The sequence below is a fragment of the Aquila chrysaetos genome, chromosome 5 (genome assembly GCF_900496995.4).
Source record: "Aquila chrysaetos chrysaetos chromosome 5, bAquChr1.4, whole genome shotgun sequence".
NCBI classification, from domain to species: Eukaryota; Metazoa; Chordata; class Aves; order Accipitriformes; family Accipitridae; genus Aquila; species Aquila chrysaetos.
This window is the reverse complement of record NC_044008.1, coordinates 7,332,354-7,349,107: the sequence shown is the minus strand read 5'-3', so window position 1 is coordinate 7,349,107 and position 16,754 is coordinate 7,332,354. Positions and strand designations below refer to the sequence as shown.

Genomic DNA, 16,754 nt, shown 5'->3' with positions numbered 1-16,754 from the left:
GGGGCACATGTGGCTGCAGGAGGAGGTTCGGGGAAGAGACACTCTTTTAGAACCTTTAAATGAAAAGTTTAGTCTGGAATAGGCTCAGAATTATCCTCTTTTCTGAGCTTGTTCCTCCACGTTGGAGAAGGGAAACGGTGGCCAAGACCAAGAACAAAACCACAGACACCAACACTCTCCATGACACCAACATCCCTTAACACCGTCTTCTCCCTCGCAGAGTGGCCACAGCACAGGAATGGGCAAGGACTGGCTGAGATTCCTGCGAGGCCGATTAAAAATGCTGTGAGCTCGAGTACTTACTAGGAAAAAAAAAGTTAATATACAGGGATTTCCTGAAAACCGTATCCAGCTCCTTCACAACTGTACTGCTACTGGAGGCATCCAGCATGGCTCCCCTGTATTAGTTTTAACCTGCCACAGTCAGCGTCTGCTTTCTCCTGTGGGTTTTCTTAGTTTCTTTTCATTCCTCCATGCTTCAGAGGGGTGGTTTCCATTCTGGAGAGTGCAGACCCTTGGGGATCTGTGGGGTTCAAAGGGTCTGTAAAGGATAACTAAAAAAGTAAATCCATCATCCATGAGTTTCAAATTAAATAGCTGTGCAGGAGCTGGCCCTGCCACTGGAAAAAATTAAAGTACCTGCCTATTCCAATGGCTGAAAACCATTATTATAAAGCCATTTCCAGAATAAGCTCTTGGGGTTATGCTCTTTCATTTTCCTAAAACCAAGAAACAAATCACCCACAGCAATCAGGGAGCTGATTTCCCCACCAAACCCCCTCCTTTTGCCCTATTTCCAGAGATTTCATGTACTTGGCTATGGGTCCCTGCTGTGTCTCACCCCCACGGCGTCAGTGTACTCCTAAAATCAGCTCCTCCTACCTCTCAGTTAACCAAACCTCACAAGGGCAATTACTTAATAAATGAAGATAAAAATCTGGATTATCACCAGGATTATTACCAAATCACATACTCTTTTCAGGATTATTCCACTCTGAAAATGCATTTTTTTTTCTCCTGCCATGCTCCCCATAAATCACTATGTACCATGAAAACACTTCTAGCTATAGAGTTCACATGAGGAATGACCAAATGATTCTCCAAGTGCCAAAGGGTTTCTATAAAGAAGATAACCTTACTCAATTCTGCTCAGTAAAAACAGACAGATTACACAAAACAAGTACCTATATAGGCAGAAAATGAAAAAACCACCAGATTTTCTAATACATCGAGAAACACACCCACAAGTAAGAAGTTAAACCCAGACAAATTCCCAGACAAATGGGAATAACAGAGTATTTTTTTGGAAGGAGTATAGGGGATGCTTTTGCAGTTCTAGTGAATAAGCAGGAGACTCCCACGAAGCCTGGCTACCTTTCTAACCACTATGCATTAGTCAAATCCAGTTATCAAGATCCACATAGCATAAACAGATGAAATAACACAGCCCACTTGATGCAGAAGGTCAGATCAGGTGAGTGACTTTCTCCATCCAGAATTAAACACAGAGTTTAAAGAGAGGGCTTGCCTAAACCCGAAGTCTAGTCCAAAATGAGCCCAAACTTTTGGACAGTTCGAGTCCTGTTTTTTTCTTGAAAAAGGTGTATTGCTTTTTTACAAGAGAGTCTTAAAGAAGTTTCCAAGATGGTGCAAGACCAAGATCAGCATCATATTGAGTTGAGTGCTCCCTCTCACACCAGACCCGTCTCTCTCAAAAGGACGGGAGAGGCATGATGGAGGGCAGGCTAGCTACCCTCGCGCTGAAGATACTCCCTTCACCTTGCCTACTGGAGATAAACTGCTCCATTGGGTGAAGACCCAGCACGGGGAGGCTTCTGAGATGCGTATGGCCACGTGCCGACTAAAGCACCTGTGAGTGCTGTTAACTAAGCCGAATTTGCTACCATTATTTTTCAGTTTACCCTTACGTGCCACATACCATTTACGTGTCCTGACATGTAAATTGGATTAAAAATGCAATCTATACTAAAGAGAGTGTAAACCCTGTATTTTGAGATGCTCTAGGGTATGCATTACTTCTAACCTGCTGCCTTCAGGTGAGCAGAAAGCTGGGGCTGATGCTGAGAGGGATCGAAGTGCCAACGAAGGCAGACCCAGCAACTGGGTCCTGGGCGATAGGACTGACATTTCTTGGTTTGTAGTCCAAGACAGAGAAGGTCTGGAAGGACAGCGATGCACTACATATGACCAGCCCCCAAGAGCAGAAAGCAGTCATCTCCCACACGGATGCTGTAGGCATAATCATGACACAGGAAATTATATAGCTGACTAACAAAACCCATGAGGTCTTCTAATGTGCCCTGGACAGGGGATTTCAATGGGATCCAGATACCTCTCCTGTGCAGAGGCTTTTAAAAATGCCGCTCAAGTCTACCTGAGACATGGATGTGGCAGAGTCAACACAGGAGCAGGTGTCTAAAGGTTATAAGATTTCCCTGTGTGTAAACTGATGCAAAGCACAACCCTCTGCACTCACTGACATACCCTTTCTGTTATTTACTAAATCCTCCACAAATCATCCTGCTAATATGTTTACCTATATCAGCTACCCTAGGAGCATATACAGCACTAAAATAAAACAAATGAAGTTATGTTAAAATAAAGTGGTATAGGTGTTCCCAACTTGAAGTTATTTAATACTCAACTACAGGGAAAGAAAAACAGTGAAAAATTACCAGAAATACTGACATCAATCTTCCATTTCAAGAGCAATTCAGAGTGATTCCAAATATAGTTGGTCCTATTAAGAAAACAGCTCTCGGGTAAGAGTGCAAACTATGTCATCATAAGAAGGAAAATCAGAAACATATGCTTCTAATGAAAGAAGGAATTTTAAACAAAGTCACTAATTCAAGGCCCTAATAGTAAATCAGAGCCAAGAGGGGAGAAAATCTCTCCGTGCCAACCCCGTCCTTTTGGGGTGAAATTTGGTGGTGAACTCTGTGTCTGGTCTTTCAATTTCTAGAAGGAAAACCAACTTAATGCCAGCAGCAAACCTAGCAGGAGAAACCCCCACTTTGTAAGATGCAGACTACGTTCCCCATCCTCTCACAGAAGTGGCCTCTTGGATTCCCTTGTTCCTACAAGGGCTATATTGAGGGAGGAGAGGAGACACGGCCAGTCCCTGGCAGATTCCCCCTCGGCAGGGTGAAAGTCTGGCCTCAGCCACGGCAGCCTAAATCAGCGGTAACACCATAAAACACCCACTGTTCCCACCCATCATCCAGAGACGGCGGAGAGCGTCCCTACGGGAAAGCCAGGATCCTGTGTTGGTTTAGCTGTGCCTGAGTTACGAGGGCGTGGAGATGGAGTAATGGTAGTACTCTACCTTTGGAAGAGTAAAGCTACACACATGGGCTATGGCCCTTTTTTTTTGGATACAGCAATTCAGGAGGCACTGGAAACCAGGAAAGGAGGCTGTGCAGCACGTCTGCTATGTCTAAAGCCCTGAGTGCACATTGCATGACTGCACAAGACAGAGCCCTGTAACCCTCATGGGCGACCTCAGCTTAGGCTTTCTTTCCACTTTTACTTTGGGCTGAGATTCTCAAGGGAGCCTCGAAGAGTCATGTAACCAAGTTCAACGACTTTGAATTTTCCTATTGACCAGAATAGCATTAGATCATATTACCCATGTCTATTTGTTAACGACGAGCGCTCGTTTACCCATGCTGATGCCACATGGCTTGGATGCGTGTTTTGTACACCATAAATGGCAAGGACGATGCCTTCAAGACATAAACACTGCGGGACACGCAGCAGCTCCACTCAACGGCAATTTTCTCACGTGCCCAAAAAACACAGAAGGAAAAGTTTCAAACTTCACCAAAGTTTTCAACTTCCCTCCCACCAACCCACTTGTAGTAAATATAAAAGCAGCCAGCCATCGCTATTACAGTAACATAGAAAGGGAAGAACTGGCATTTCTATATAAATGCCAATAAAAGCTACATCTTTGTGGATCCTGCCATATCCACATATTTGTTGTGACTCACATAAGGGAGCATTTAAAAAATAATGAAAAAGCCCTTTCCTCTTTGGTTTCAGTTAGAAATCCCCTATTATCCCTTTTAAGAGCAAAGTTGCGAACAGCCACTTTTTTCTGTTCTAATTACCAAGCTTAGAGCAGACATGGGAGTGACCAGATTGCTTTGCTCTGGAGAGATGCTTCTTGACAAAATGTATTACACCAAATACTGCTGCTGCACGTGGACTCTTCTGCTTTTGGTGGAGGGGAAGAAAAAAGTCTTAAACAGCTGAAAAACAACCCCACGCTGATGCGTGTTTTTCAAACAAGTATTTTGGCATGAGTTAACTGTTGCACTCGGTGCCCAGTCCACCGACGTCTGAATCCGTTCCAGTTGCCTGCAGGGAATGGCTGCTTAGCTGAAGCTGTAAAGATATATATGTGTAAGTCCAAAAAGGTCCCAGTTTAATCCCTGGTGTGTCAGTCAAGACGGGAGATATCAATCACAAAGGTATGAAGATATTTGAAGCAGGCTGTTATTCTATTTGGTGGGAACCAAACAGATTATATATAGAAATTTTGGACTAATCTCAGAAGGAGTCAGTGCTGGTGTGCAAAAACATATCTGGCACACTTCACTGCTATGCATTTGTCAGTTGTTCTGGATTCAGTATAGAGCTATAATAGATATTAGATTATTTGCTAAAGCTTCCTGCTAATATCCCTTCTCAAAGTTGTTGAACAAACTTTTAAGAAAAATAAATCAATTCTGCTATTTATATTTTTCAATGCCTTCAAAAAAGAGTGTACTGTCTCTAAGAAAGCTTGAATTCACCCATGTCTACTCTCCCTGAAAAAAAAAAATTAATGGGGAAGTAAAGGAGGCAATAGCATTCCTGTTTAATATAATGTTCCATAATTTTAATTTGATAAAATATCTGGCAAAGTAAAATCTAGCTGTCACATATCCTTAGGGAAATGATTTCATAGTCCACCTACTAATACAAATTGTCAATATTAAAACTAAACCACAGGTTTCTGCACTTACAGAGATTTAAGAACTGGGCAATATAGCCAGATGTCTCTGATAGCCAGACACATAGAAACATGGATGCAATCAAGGAAGATATTAGGCTTTACTTTGAAAACTGATTTTATTAATAGGTTTAAAGTCCTATAGTTGCAGAAGCACAGTCCCCTAGTATGGCCACTTTTAATTCAGAATAAAAACAAGCTATTCTGATTAAGCCAATGACTTATGAACATAAGGCAATATTTAAAAATTAGAATTTCTGATTTAAAAAAAAAAAATCAATGCTTAATTTGGAACAAAATTGTCATCATCATTTCCTTGGTCAAACTGAGCACCAGGGCAGACCACAGACTAAATGAGCATCTTGTATGTCTGTCTTTGTTAAAAGACAAAGTCCATACCTACAGATTTAACTTTTTTTTACTTTTTTTTCTTCAAACCTTCTACTGAACACAAACAAAGTGTTGTATGAGTAAGCATTATAAGAGTGAATCAATAGGTATTATAGATGACAACTGCAGACTTACTTGGCCAAATACCAATTAATTTATGCAGCTGTCAGTTCAGGATATATTGGATATATTCCAGACACAGACGTTGCTGTTAGGTTTAAGCTGGCGCAGTTGAAAGTGGGATGGAGTGCAAATATTTTTCCATTTTATTATGGTCAGAGCCAGCCCCCCTCTGGTTCAAGACACCTAGAATCATGACCTTAATGAGACACAAAATGTAATTGTGATTCATCTTCTATAAATGAAAACAGGAGGTAGAAGTTGCCAACGGAGCTGTTTTAAATTCACGCTGGAGTCACACATCACAAAAACTTGCCCACTGATAACATTACTGGTCTAATGTCATATAACGGAGGCCAAAAATACAGCAACTTGTATTCATAAAGCATTTTAGCATGCAGCTAAGAGCAAACAACTGCTTTGGACAAGGAGTGCTCACGAAAACTGACATTTCAGATAAGATTTCTGTTTCTACCTTCTTGAACTGACATTTTTGGAATACTTGTTTTTCCTCCCTGTACATTCTGATCCACTTAGAAATGTATATTTGATGATTTCCACAGCAAGTCAGATTTGAGCTCGGATGCAGCTGCGTACCTTGAGGATGCTTCCAGCTGGCCAGATGAACCCTACCTTGCATTTACTGGTTTTCCTTTATGCAGTGCTTCACAAATTATAATTCTAATTCACCACTCGGATACTCCAGTGTTTTATGAGTTAATGCAATGGATTTTAATAGCATGAAAGTAAGATAAAGGAATATCCACTGAGGTGCTTGGACTGTGCATGTAAATAACTTACCCGTCATCGAAATATGGTCATCTTGTGGTTAAAAACTAACTGGCTCCCAACAGTGCATCACAACAGCTTAATACAAAACACTTAATTTCTCCAGTTAATATTTCAAGATTAAGTTAGAGAAGACAGGCAAAATACAATATGTTGATATTTTGACAAGGACATCTTCACTTTACTAATGCCATGAGACCTTTAAGCAGGCTTTTATACTTTTTCCAAATGAAGAAAGGACTTTAATGGAAAAAAACCTTAGTTTTGGACAAAATATTCCAGATTACCTATTACCTTACTCATGAGAAAAAAAAAAAAAAAACAGAAAAGGAAGTATTTTGCCTAACGAAGCCACCTAGGACTACATTTTCAGCAGCTTTTAGGCACCAACACATCCTTGAAGGTCTGGGCTGCAAGCACTTGTGAAAATGCTTTCCCTACTACTACTGCACCACCCACAAAACACTGCATCTTCTAAACACTGTGTTGTAGCACTGCTTTGAAAGAGCCATTCATTGCAACCTGTAACTGCCCACGTCTACTGTGGTTTGGGATAGTCTCACAGCTGCACGTCCTCCAATGCAAAAACTAACCCACTTTAGCTTCTGTGAGCTCCGTAATCCCAAAACAAAGGCATGTGCTTGCAAATTAGGTAACTCTTAGCTTTAAACATGTGGGTGTAACAAAGACAGACCTTATGCATCCAGATATAAAGCTGAGTCACATATCAAACTGTTAGATCTTATTAAAGAGTCTTTATGCATCTTAACAATTCTTTCATTTTAGATAACAGACAACGGCGCATATAATCAGATACTTGTACCAATGAAACACAATTGTAACCACCTTCATGAGTAATAAATACTGGAAAATAGAGTATATATTCTTGTTCTTTAGCTAGGAGCTCTGAAAGGACCCCAGCTTTGTTATTCCAGCTATGCGCAGGATGGGGTCCACATAAAACACACATCTGGCGCAGAAGCAGACTCCAGCTAAGGCTGAAAAACCCATTCTGCTAATTTGAAAGCATCTTAGAGCAACTATTTCAGAAAGCAGCTGTTTCTTCCATAACACATCAAATTATTTTCCAAGCTGGAGCTCTGAGCGACGATGTGCTTTCATCCCCTCTGACCTGCGCTCTCCTCCCAGCATGGATATGCCATTTTTTGAGTTGAGTCAGGGTATGGGGTGACCTTGAAGAGCAACAGTTACAGAAGGGAGATTTGGTAAACCATTGCTGCCCAGAAGAGAGGACAGCTGCATTGTCACCCAGTAATTACAGCGAAATGACTTATCACACTATAACCTACTTGAAGGAACACAACTGTCTGCATATGCACAGCGCGAAGGCAGGCTGAAACACAGAAATGCCGCATACCATCACTAAAGCTATTACAGAACACACTGCATGTAAACGAAACTGTATAAGACCAGAGAAGATACAAAGGATTTTGTTTGTGTTTACTGTTTCAGAGGGGATTTTTCTCTCTCATTTAATGTATTTTAGGATTTTTAAGACGCCTTGATCTGCTTCCCTACATCTGCTTACATCTAATCTAGCATGAAACACAATCCAGGCAGTCCTGGCTGCAAAGTCTTCCCCTGCAAAGTTTCTAGCATCTCAGTGATCAAAAACGGTGTCAGCTTTGTTTCAGGTTTCACATTTTTTTCACTCGCATGAATTCTTTGCAGCAAAATAATTTGCTTAACAAGAAGTCAACTGCTAGAGCCAAGGCAGAGCTGTCCTGTACCATACCCACATATACAGGGTCAGATTCACTTTTGCCTGAAACCCGAGAAGGGCAATTCATCTAGTCTGCATCTCCTTGATTCAGGAGATGATCTCATGGTCTAAAGCTGATGTCAGCCTCCAGGCATGCCCAACTGTCCCCCTACCCCGAAGGGTTTTGTAGCTCCTGGCTCCTTCCCATGCCTAACCTGCCTTCCTAGCAGGGATGCCTGCGGTAGTAAGGCTGGCTCCAAGGGCACCCAGGTCAGCCCAGCAGATCCATAGGGGCGATGACAAAGTGTATCCATGCAGGATGCCAACAAATATATTCTTGGAAGGGCCCTACTCTTCCACTACTGACATCAACGCTATTCATGGTACCACTAGGCATCACCCCCGAACTGGTAGCCACGCGCCCAGGCGCCCTGAGCCGTCCTCGGGGCTGCGGGACCCCGCTGGGGAGCCAGCTTTTGGGATGCCCTGGATTTTGCAGTTGGCAGGGCTTGGAGCACGGTCGTGCGGGGAGGGCAGAGTCAGCCTTCTGTCACCCCAGTGCAACTGCAATGGCATGAGCAAGCCAGGTTTTAACAAGTAAATCTACATAAAAGCTTTCTCTGAAAGTGATTACTTAATATAACAACCAGCTGTCTCTTCAATTCTTGCTGAGGCAGCCTATCTTCTCACCATTATTTACAGAAGGGAAAAAAAAAAAAAGCCGCAAGCCTGTTTTGTCTATAGGGTAAGCAAAGCTTCAGAGAAATAATGTTACCTGACAGACAGAGACACCGAGTGCTTTTTTTATTTTTTCCTTTCCTAACCATCCCACTCATTTCTTTACAGGAAAAAGAGCTCTTACTGCTGGGGTGTAAAGAGGTAATTAGTCATTAACCCCTTAAACCCCAATCCCACAGCTTTTTGTACATCAGCTACATGATCTAATTACCATCACTTTTACGTTAGCATTTATCAACACAGGATCAGAGTATCTCCTCTTCAATTCAGCTGTCCCTGTACTGCAGCTGCATGACCTTGCACAGAAAAATAATTACCATAGGAGAGTATTAGTGGGCACCAGCGGAGCCTCCAGACTGGGAAACTGGAGTATGGGACCATCCAGGCCTGCAAGGGCTGGTTTTTTGACCCAGAGACAGCCGTGGCTTGAATAGATGGGTCTGTCCCACAGAGTCACTCAGGAACGTTCATCTGAATTAATTAAATGTCCAAATTTATGTTGGGGCACATCAAGCTTCTGCATAGCCAATTTTATTCAGAATTAATGTAGCCTTTGATTCCAAGTTAAACTGCAGAGAAGAGTTTAATAACAGGTAACTAATGGGTTTGAAAACTAAATTTGGATTCATCTTCTTAGAGGCTACCGGGTTAGCCCCCGAGGGATGAGTCCTTACAGAGACAAGAATCTGGGACAGAGAGGTTTTAGGGGGAGTTTGTCAGTGGGCTACCAAAAAGGAGCAAAAAGGTACCATTTTTTAAATTACCCTTTTAGTCTTCCCATAAATCCTGAGAAGGGGTGATTTTCCACATTTTTTATCAAGGGTATCCTCTTTAATGTCAGGAATGGTGCTACCTCCTGGGATGGAGCAAGGGGCCCCTTTGACCACCATCTGATTTACAGGAGAGCAGGAACATGCACACTTTCACCCACTTTAGGAAAACTTTTCCTTGCTGTTTTCTGTTTAGTTTTGAGATGGGTACAGCCCTGACCTCCCAGACTTTGCGGAAGGATGCCTCCCCCCATCTCTCCCCACTCCTTATTATAGCAGCATCTCCTGGCTGTAGGTGCAGGCATATAAGGAGCAAGGCAGCTGCCCGGGCATGAATCACTGCCTGAACAGCCAGTCGTCCCCCGACTTCTGAGGAAATGCGAATGGAAAGCACCAGCAGAATTTTAGCTGACCTGCTAGAAACAGTTCGATCACGTTGTTTAACAGGAAAAATGGCTTCAGTCTGCAATCAGGCATGGCTCTGATTTGTAATAAGGAATTTAATGGTGCCTCTCCCAGAGGAGTAAAGAGGAGGGGGTGAGAGTAAGAGATACCTAAATAGTTTAGAAATTATTTTTAAAATCCCTGTTCAGCAGAAACTAGCTAAAGCAGAGTATGATTTGCTAGCTAAACAGTATTTGCTTAACAAGACACTTATTTGTGCACATTACTGCTGTTAAGTAATCAATAGACCTGGGTGCAGGGCTACACACAGTTTATTGTTCCTCCCCTTGCTTTGCTCTGACTCAGCGCTGAATCTGTATGATTGTGCAGGTAGTACCCAGGCAGCTAGAAAGTTTATTGTGATAAATAGTGGTGTAGCCAAGAAAAAAAAGAAAACAAATCAGACATATTTTTCTCTCTCTGACTCTTACAAGGTTGGGTTTTTTTCTGTTTAACTAGAACCTCAGACTGGTGCTTTTCTGCAGTCCAACTCTTCGCACCACCTACTGCCTTCAGGAACCCGTCTGACAGACGACTCATCTTTCAGCATGTTCACACCTGCATAATTACCATAAGTGGAAGAAATTTCCTCTGTTCTACAGCAAACACTGGAAAGGATTGCATTTACCTTTCTGCTCAAAACCAGAAAACGGTTGCTTTCAGAGCAGGTTATGAAATTCCCTACATCTCAGGTCAGGAAAAGTTTGTGTCACATGAAGGCGACCATGTGCTGTCGTTCTCCACAGCCAGTTAGTTACTAGAGCTGTGACGGTCCTGTCCTAGAGATCCAGTTTTCTTCCTCAAACAGATTCTAAACCATAGCATGCTTCTGCAAAAGAAATAAAGTTTAAAGCCTAAAAATTATGCAGGTCAGCTTCTCACTTGATTTTGTGATGAGATGAGATGCGCTTGCAGCCCAGAAAGCCAACCGTGTCCTGGGCTGCATCAAAAGCAGCGTGGCCAGCGGGTCGAGGGAGGGGATTCTGCCCCTCTGCTCCACTCTGGTGAGACCCCCCTGCAGTACTGCGTCCAGCTCTGGGGTCCTCAGCAAGGAAAGACATGGACCTGTTGGAGCGGGTCCAGAGGAGGGACATGAAGATGACCAGAGGGCTGGAGCACCTCTCCTATGAAGACAGGCTGAGAGAGTTGGGGTTGTTCCGTCTGGAGAAGAGAAGGCTCCGGGGAGACCTTATAGCAGCCTGCCAGTACCTAAAGGGGGACTACAGGAAAGCCGGAGAGGGACTTTTTACACGAGCATGTGGTAACAGGACAAGGGGCAATGGCTTTAAACTAAAAGAGGGGAGATTTAGATGAGATCTAAGGCAGAGGTTCTTCACTGTGAGGGTGGTGAGGCACTGGCACAGGTTGCCCAGAGAAGCTGTGGATGCCCCATCCCTGGCAGTGTTCAAGGCCAGGTTGGATGGGGCTTTGAGCAACCTGGTCTGGTGGAAGGTGTCCCTGCCCGTGGCAGGGGGGTTGGACTAGCTGATCTTTAAGGTCCGTTCCAACCCAAACCATTCCATGATTCTAAGATTTTGCCTTGTGTCCAGCTACAGGCAGTCAGCACACAATTAGAAGAAACAGCAATCCTTGTGCACCAGTGCATCATCTGGGCACTAATCAAAGACATCAAGAAAACTCCCCTCCTGATGCAGTACTGAACACAGGTGCCTACTGGGACTTTCACCCTGCTCTGAAGCACCCCTTTAGGCCTGAGCTCAGCAAAGTGAGCTCAACCTACTCGCCAGTTTCACTGGAACAAATAACCGTCTAAAATTAGGCACATGCTTAAACACTTTGTCAGGCTTAGGCTCCTGGATTAACTGCAGACTTAGTCTTTCCCAGCACTGCACTCGACAGCGAGCTCCTTCCCACTCCGTCCCCACCCATCCGAGTTTTTGGGGAATGTTGCCATGGATTTCCACGGGACACAAAAGAGTCCATATTGGAAGAACCCTGTTAAGGTTGCTAGGCGTAAATATTGACTTAACGGCTCTTCCGCCTTTTTTCTTTTTTAAGAACAGATTTGTTGGCCATGGCTGGAAAAATAAAATGATGGAGTATGCATGATTCACTCTGGCACTCACACAAACATGCAGATCAGTTGGCTGGCAGCTCGCTCCTCTGTTAGCAGAACATCGCTTCTAAAATGTGTCATTTTGTTTTGGCAGCAAGAGCGTCCAAGCCCGCAGACAGAGAGATAAAATCTCCTACCTTCCATGTACTTCACATGGGGACCGCTGACCTTCCCCAACACAGAACATTTGATTAATACTTCCAACAGCTTTTTAGCTGAGACACACAGAAGGACTGGCAGGACGCTGCAATAGTTTCATGCTAAAAGCCCAGCCCAGAAACCTCCTTTCTTGCACCCACCCTCTTGGGTCTGCTGACACAAGAAAGGACTGCAAAATGAACTGCAGGTAAAACTTTCGATTTGAAAGTGTTTTGAATAAAGGCTGTTGCACAGACAATAAGTATTGAGACAGACAATAAATAAATGTTGTGACAGAAGGTCACACAGGAAGTCAGCAGCAGAAGTGAGAGGGGACCCAAGGGTTTTGGTCATTGGATTCATGCTTTCATCACCAGGTTCTACTTCCTATAGTACTCCATGCACAGACAATTAACCCTGAATTTAAAAAACGCTATTTAAAATGTGACTTCAACACATGACATCATTCAAACCCTTTTCCATGTTGATTCTGCCAGATCCGGATAATTTGGCAGGACTGCCAGTGGGACAAACCTCCACCAGAGCAGCCTGAGGGTATAAAGTATATGTGATACTTGTGTGTACCAGTCCTGGACACAGCCAGCACAATCTCTGACTGTCCCTAAAAACCTGCTCACCACACACAGGGGCACAAACAGTTCACCTAAGAGCCCGCAGAGGCTCCACGGAGTATATTTAGGATTCCCCAGTAGATGCCCATTTGACGTACAACCAGGGGAACTCAAGAAGAGTTGCGTTTCACAGCACTCAGCAGACGTCTGCCAGAAAGCAAGTACCTCATCAGGAGGAAGACAAAAATCTAATGATTGAATAAAGGAGGAGAAAGTCCCCTGTCACACAAGAGATCTTTCTCTAAAGGCTCACAGAGAGTTTGCTTGCATTTCAGCTAGGCAGTGTCCTCTGGGACTTGTATCCCGTCGGAGTTTAAGCACCCCCCGAAGGCATACTGCAAAACCAGAACGGGAGACCAGGATCAACACACGTGCGTACTTATATTTGCTTTGCATCCGTCCTCTGTGGCTCTACACCTTCCTCTCAGGGAACAGGGACCAATTCCTCCTGCCAGGCATCCTCTGTGCACATCCCCTTCAGAAGCGGCGGTTCGGTACATGGCACGTTAAGGCTGCGGCACCTCACAGCCATGCAGGGCAGCCCAGGGCTCTGGCATCCTACCCACTAATTAGACAACACACAAACTAGCCATCCCCACTCAGTATTAAGCTACCAGAAACAAAAGCAAGGACACTGAGATACCTTTGGAGCTTAGCAACAGCTGCTCAGGATCCTCTCCACCTATCTCAAATCTCTTTTTACTGACAGCTTTTGAAGCAGAGAATTCATTGAACAGGGAAACAGGTTGATATCCCCTCTCCTCAACTGTAGCCAGATCCAGTTTGTTATTTTCTAAGCGTTTCCTTGGTGGCACATACAAATTCAATACTGTGTCTGCTAGCAAAGATGTCTATTTTCAGAATAGATACAATGACATGCGAAGTCTGTATTGGCAACAGCTAAGTAGAAGACATCAGGAGATAAAAAAGGAAAAATCTTTCTTAAGGTCCTAATGTGCATAGGACAAGAGACCGAGTAGATCTAATTGTATGAAATTAAGGAATTTTCTGCCCACTCACTCTCCTGCCCTTGCAGCTGGAATAGCACAGCCTGGGTGCTGCCTCCTGGTTTCTCAGGAAATTGTTTGCAGGGAACAGAAGCATTTCACAACACAGAAGCAAGAAATAACCTAAATGATTTCTCTGCTCTAATAGCTTAGGTTCAAGGCTGATGCAAGGCAATCCTTACTGCATGCCAGTATTGCCGCTCTTATACCCACACATGAGTATCAGCAGACGAACCCATATAGACAAAGACTGTTTCAAGCTGCCAGTTGTTGGCCATTATTACCTGGTTATGGAGATGGCAACGGTTGAGCTTTATGACAGGTTCTCAATAACACTACACAGCAAGACAACACGCTGCGTTTATCACTGGGTTTACATTGTACTGACCTGATATGGGTCCAGCAATGGGAAGGCAACTGCAACAAATGCCTGTAGCTGTTTGGAGCCCCACTTATGTCCCTCCACTGAAAAGGATCCCCTCTGCTTACTGAGATGGCTGAGTTTTCCCTTGAACCTGCTCCTTTGGCTTAGGTGTCTGAGCATTTAGTTTAGAAGCATCTAGTTAGTTTTAAAGATTTAAGATCAGTTTTGTCACGTGGTGCCCAGATGATCAGCCATCAGCTTCTACATGAGCAGGTGCTGCAGCAAGAAGTCCCACTAGGCACAGCAGTGCAGTAGGAATCAGAGTGCCTTAGTCCAATGTAGACTTCTATATAGTTGTACTACTTTTAATTCAATGAGAAGGTACTTTTAGAAGTTTAAAATAAGTTACATGGATGAATCCTAAAGTGACCAATCTCTTTCCATTTCCTAGAAAGAAAGTCAAGGGTGACGAGTTCAGACCCAAGTGTCTCTGAATCCCACCTCCAGGGCATAAGATGAGGAAGAGGTAAGAATCAAGTCTCTAATGACTACACTGAATTCACAGCAGTTGTGAGCTGACTTTTTCTTATCCATGTATTCCCGCCATGGTCAGACAAAAATACACACCATGGACAACCCTGATAAAATGGAAGTTGCCCTGGAAAATCACTTCCAGAAGTGGCAGAGGTACTTCTCCATGGTACAAGTTACCACCATCTCCTACAACAATTAATAGCATGCCATAGTTTTAGAGCAATTAGTATACAGACTGTTTTAAGCACTTGGAAATTATAACCCTGCTCTTGCTCTCCTCAAAGCCAGTGACCCAACTGCTGATGTTATTAGTGGATAAGGTCTTTTTATGGCATCATAGGCTTTACTCCAGCCTAGCTCCTCTTCTTTCCCACTTTGCAGTCATCTGTCTGTATTAACACAAAAGAAAACCAGAGCATTTCTCAAAACATTTTCAGCATCATTTAAACTCAGGTGATGTTGTCTGTCTGTGATGGGCTGAACAACCTGTCAGTCACGCTTGTCAATCACTGTTCCTGCTCCTTAAATGCAAGAGTCTAACTGAAGTGAAGAAGCAGAAATGAAGGTCTGATACTTACTTTCTCAGGACTGCAATTTCATTCTCTATGCTGCTTTCCTTTCCCTTCAGTGCCTTCTTGGGAATGCACTTGACTGCAAAGAGTTTCCCACTCGCTCTCTCTTCAGCCAAAACAACTTCGGAGAACGCACCCCTGAAAGAAGAAAAGAAAAACCCTGGGTTTAACTAGTGCCTTTTCTTTGGAAGCTGTTAACTGAAACATAACCATTGAATATAGTTCTTCTGGTGCCTTTTGAAAGCTGCTCTTGCTAATCACAGCAATGGCATTACGAGCATCTTTGCCTTTACAAACATATGCAGACATTCACATTCACGCAAAATGTTAAAGGCTTACCAAATATAACAATTTTAATAAAGAACCATAGTCCAGCAGAGGTATGAGCAAAGCTCGAAAATCAAAAAGTACTATTTCTGCACACCAGGGCATGGACCACATAGTCTGGCTGCTGATTTGATGGACAACATACTTCTCCCCTTCCTGAGGTTTTTGGAGGTTTAATTCACACAGCAGCACAAAATCCCTAGGACTAAGTGCCGCACCAGTGCCAAGAGCGCTCCCAGTTCCTCAGTGACCACAAGAGGTCAGGGCCTCCGCTGTGGTCCTCCCCGGCAGCCCAGAGCATCTCCTCACCGTTGGCTCAACCCTGACTCAGACGGGGAAGCAGCGTCAGAATTTCTCTATGTACACCGAGTTGTTCCACAACACAAACCGCTGTGTGTGTAATCGCTAAAGCCAAAGAATCGGATTAAATCACAAATCCAAACGTCAGCCTTAATAGCAGCCTCCCTACGGTTACCCCAGAGAGGATTACACAAATAAAGAAACTTCATCACAGCAGCCAGTCGCTAATTGCCAAGAGTGGGCAGTGCCTCTCCTTCATTAGGTTATTCCATAACAGCGTATTATTTCTTGCACTCTCATCACTTCCTCCAAAGCATCTGGACCTTACTGGGGAGAAGCCAGGAAAATGTTACAGTCAGTGCTACATAAACTTTTTTTCTGTTCTCACACGGTTTTCTGAGCATTTGAGCAACATTCAGACAGACAACGCTGGTCTGAACAGACCTTTGCTCTGGCATATTGGGGCCACTCTCATGTTCCAGGGCTCGTTACTGGTTTAGCAGCGAGGTACTGGGCAAGACAGCATTGGCCTGATGAGGAACAGCAAATCTTTGCTCCTATTCACCAAAACCTCCTCCTGAAGCACCTGCTTTGTCCGACAGACATCAGAGCCAAGGACTTGTCTAACCGGATCACAGCTGGAAGATCCACCAGCTGAAGGATCATATTTTATTTATACAAAATAAAACCAGGCAGGACACTTTCTTTCATTTTTTTCCCCCCATCAGTAGATATTCTGCTCTTCTACATAGCTCTCCATGAAAAGAGCTCAGGAGCAGGCTGAGCAAACCCAACCGTGCTCCAGT

At 43.7% G+C, this 16,754-nt stretch overlaps 1 protein-coding gene across 2 annotated transcripts in view; it reads right to left on the bottom strand.

Annotated features, from left to right (window-relative positions):
- Nucleotides 1-16,754, bottom strand: part of CAMK1D (calcium/calmodulin dependent protein kinase ID) — a 232,221-nt gene that overhangs the window by 117,852 nt on the left and 97,615 nt on the right. For both annotated transcript variants that reach the window (XM_030014815.2, XM_030014817.2), the window contains one exon: nt 15,328-15,459. In XM_030014815.2, the coding sequence (XP_029870675.1) occupies nt 15,328-15,459 (132 nt within the window). The remainder of the gene's footprint in view (nt 1-15,327; nt 15,460-16,754) is intronic.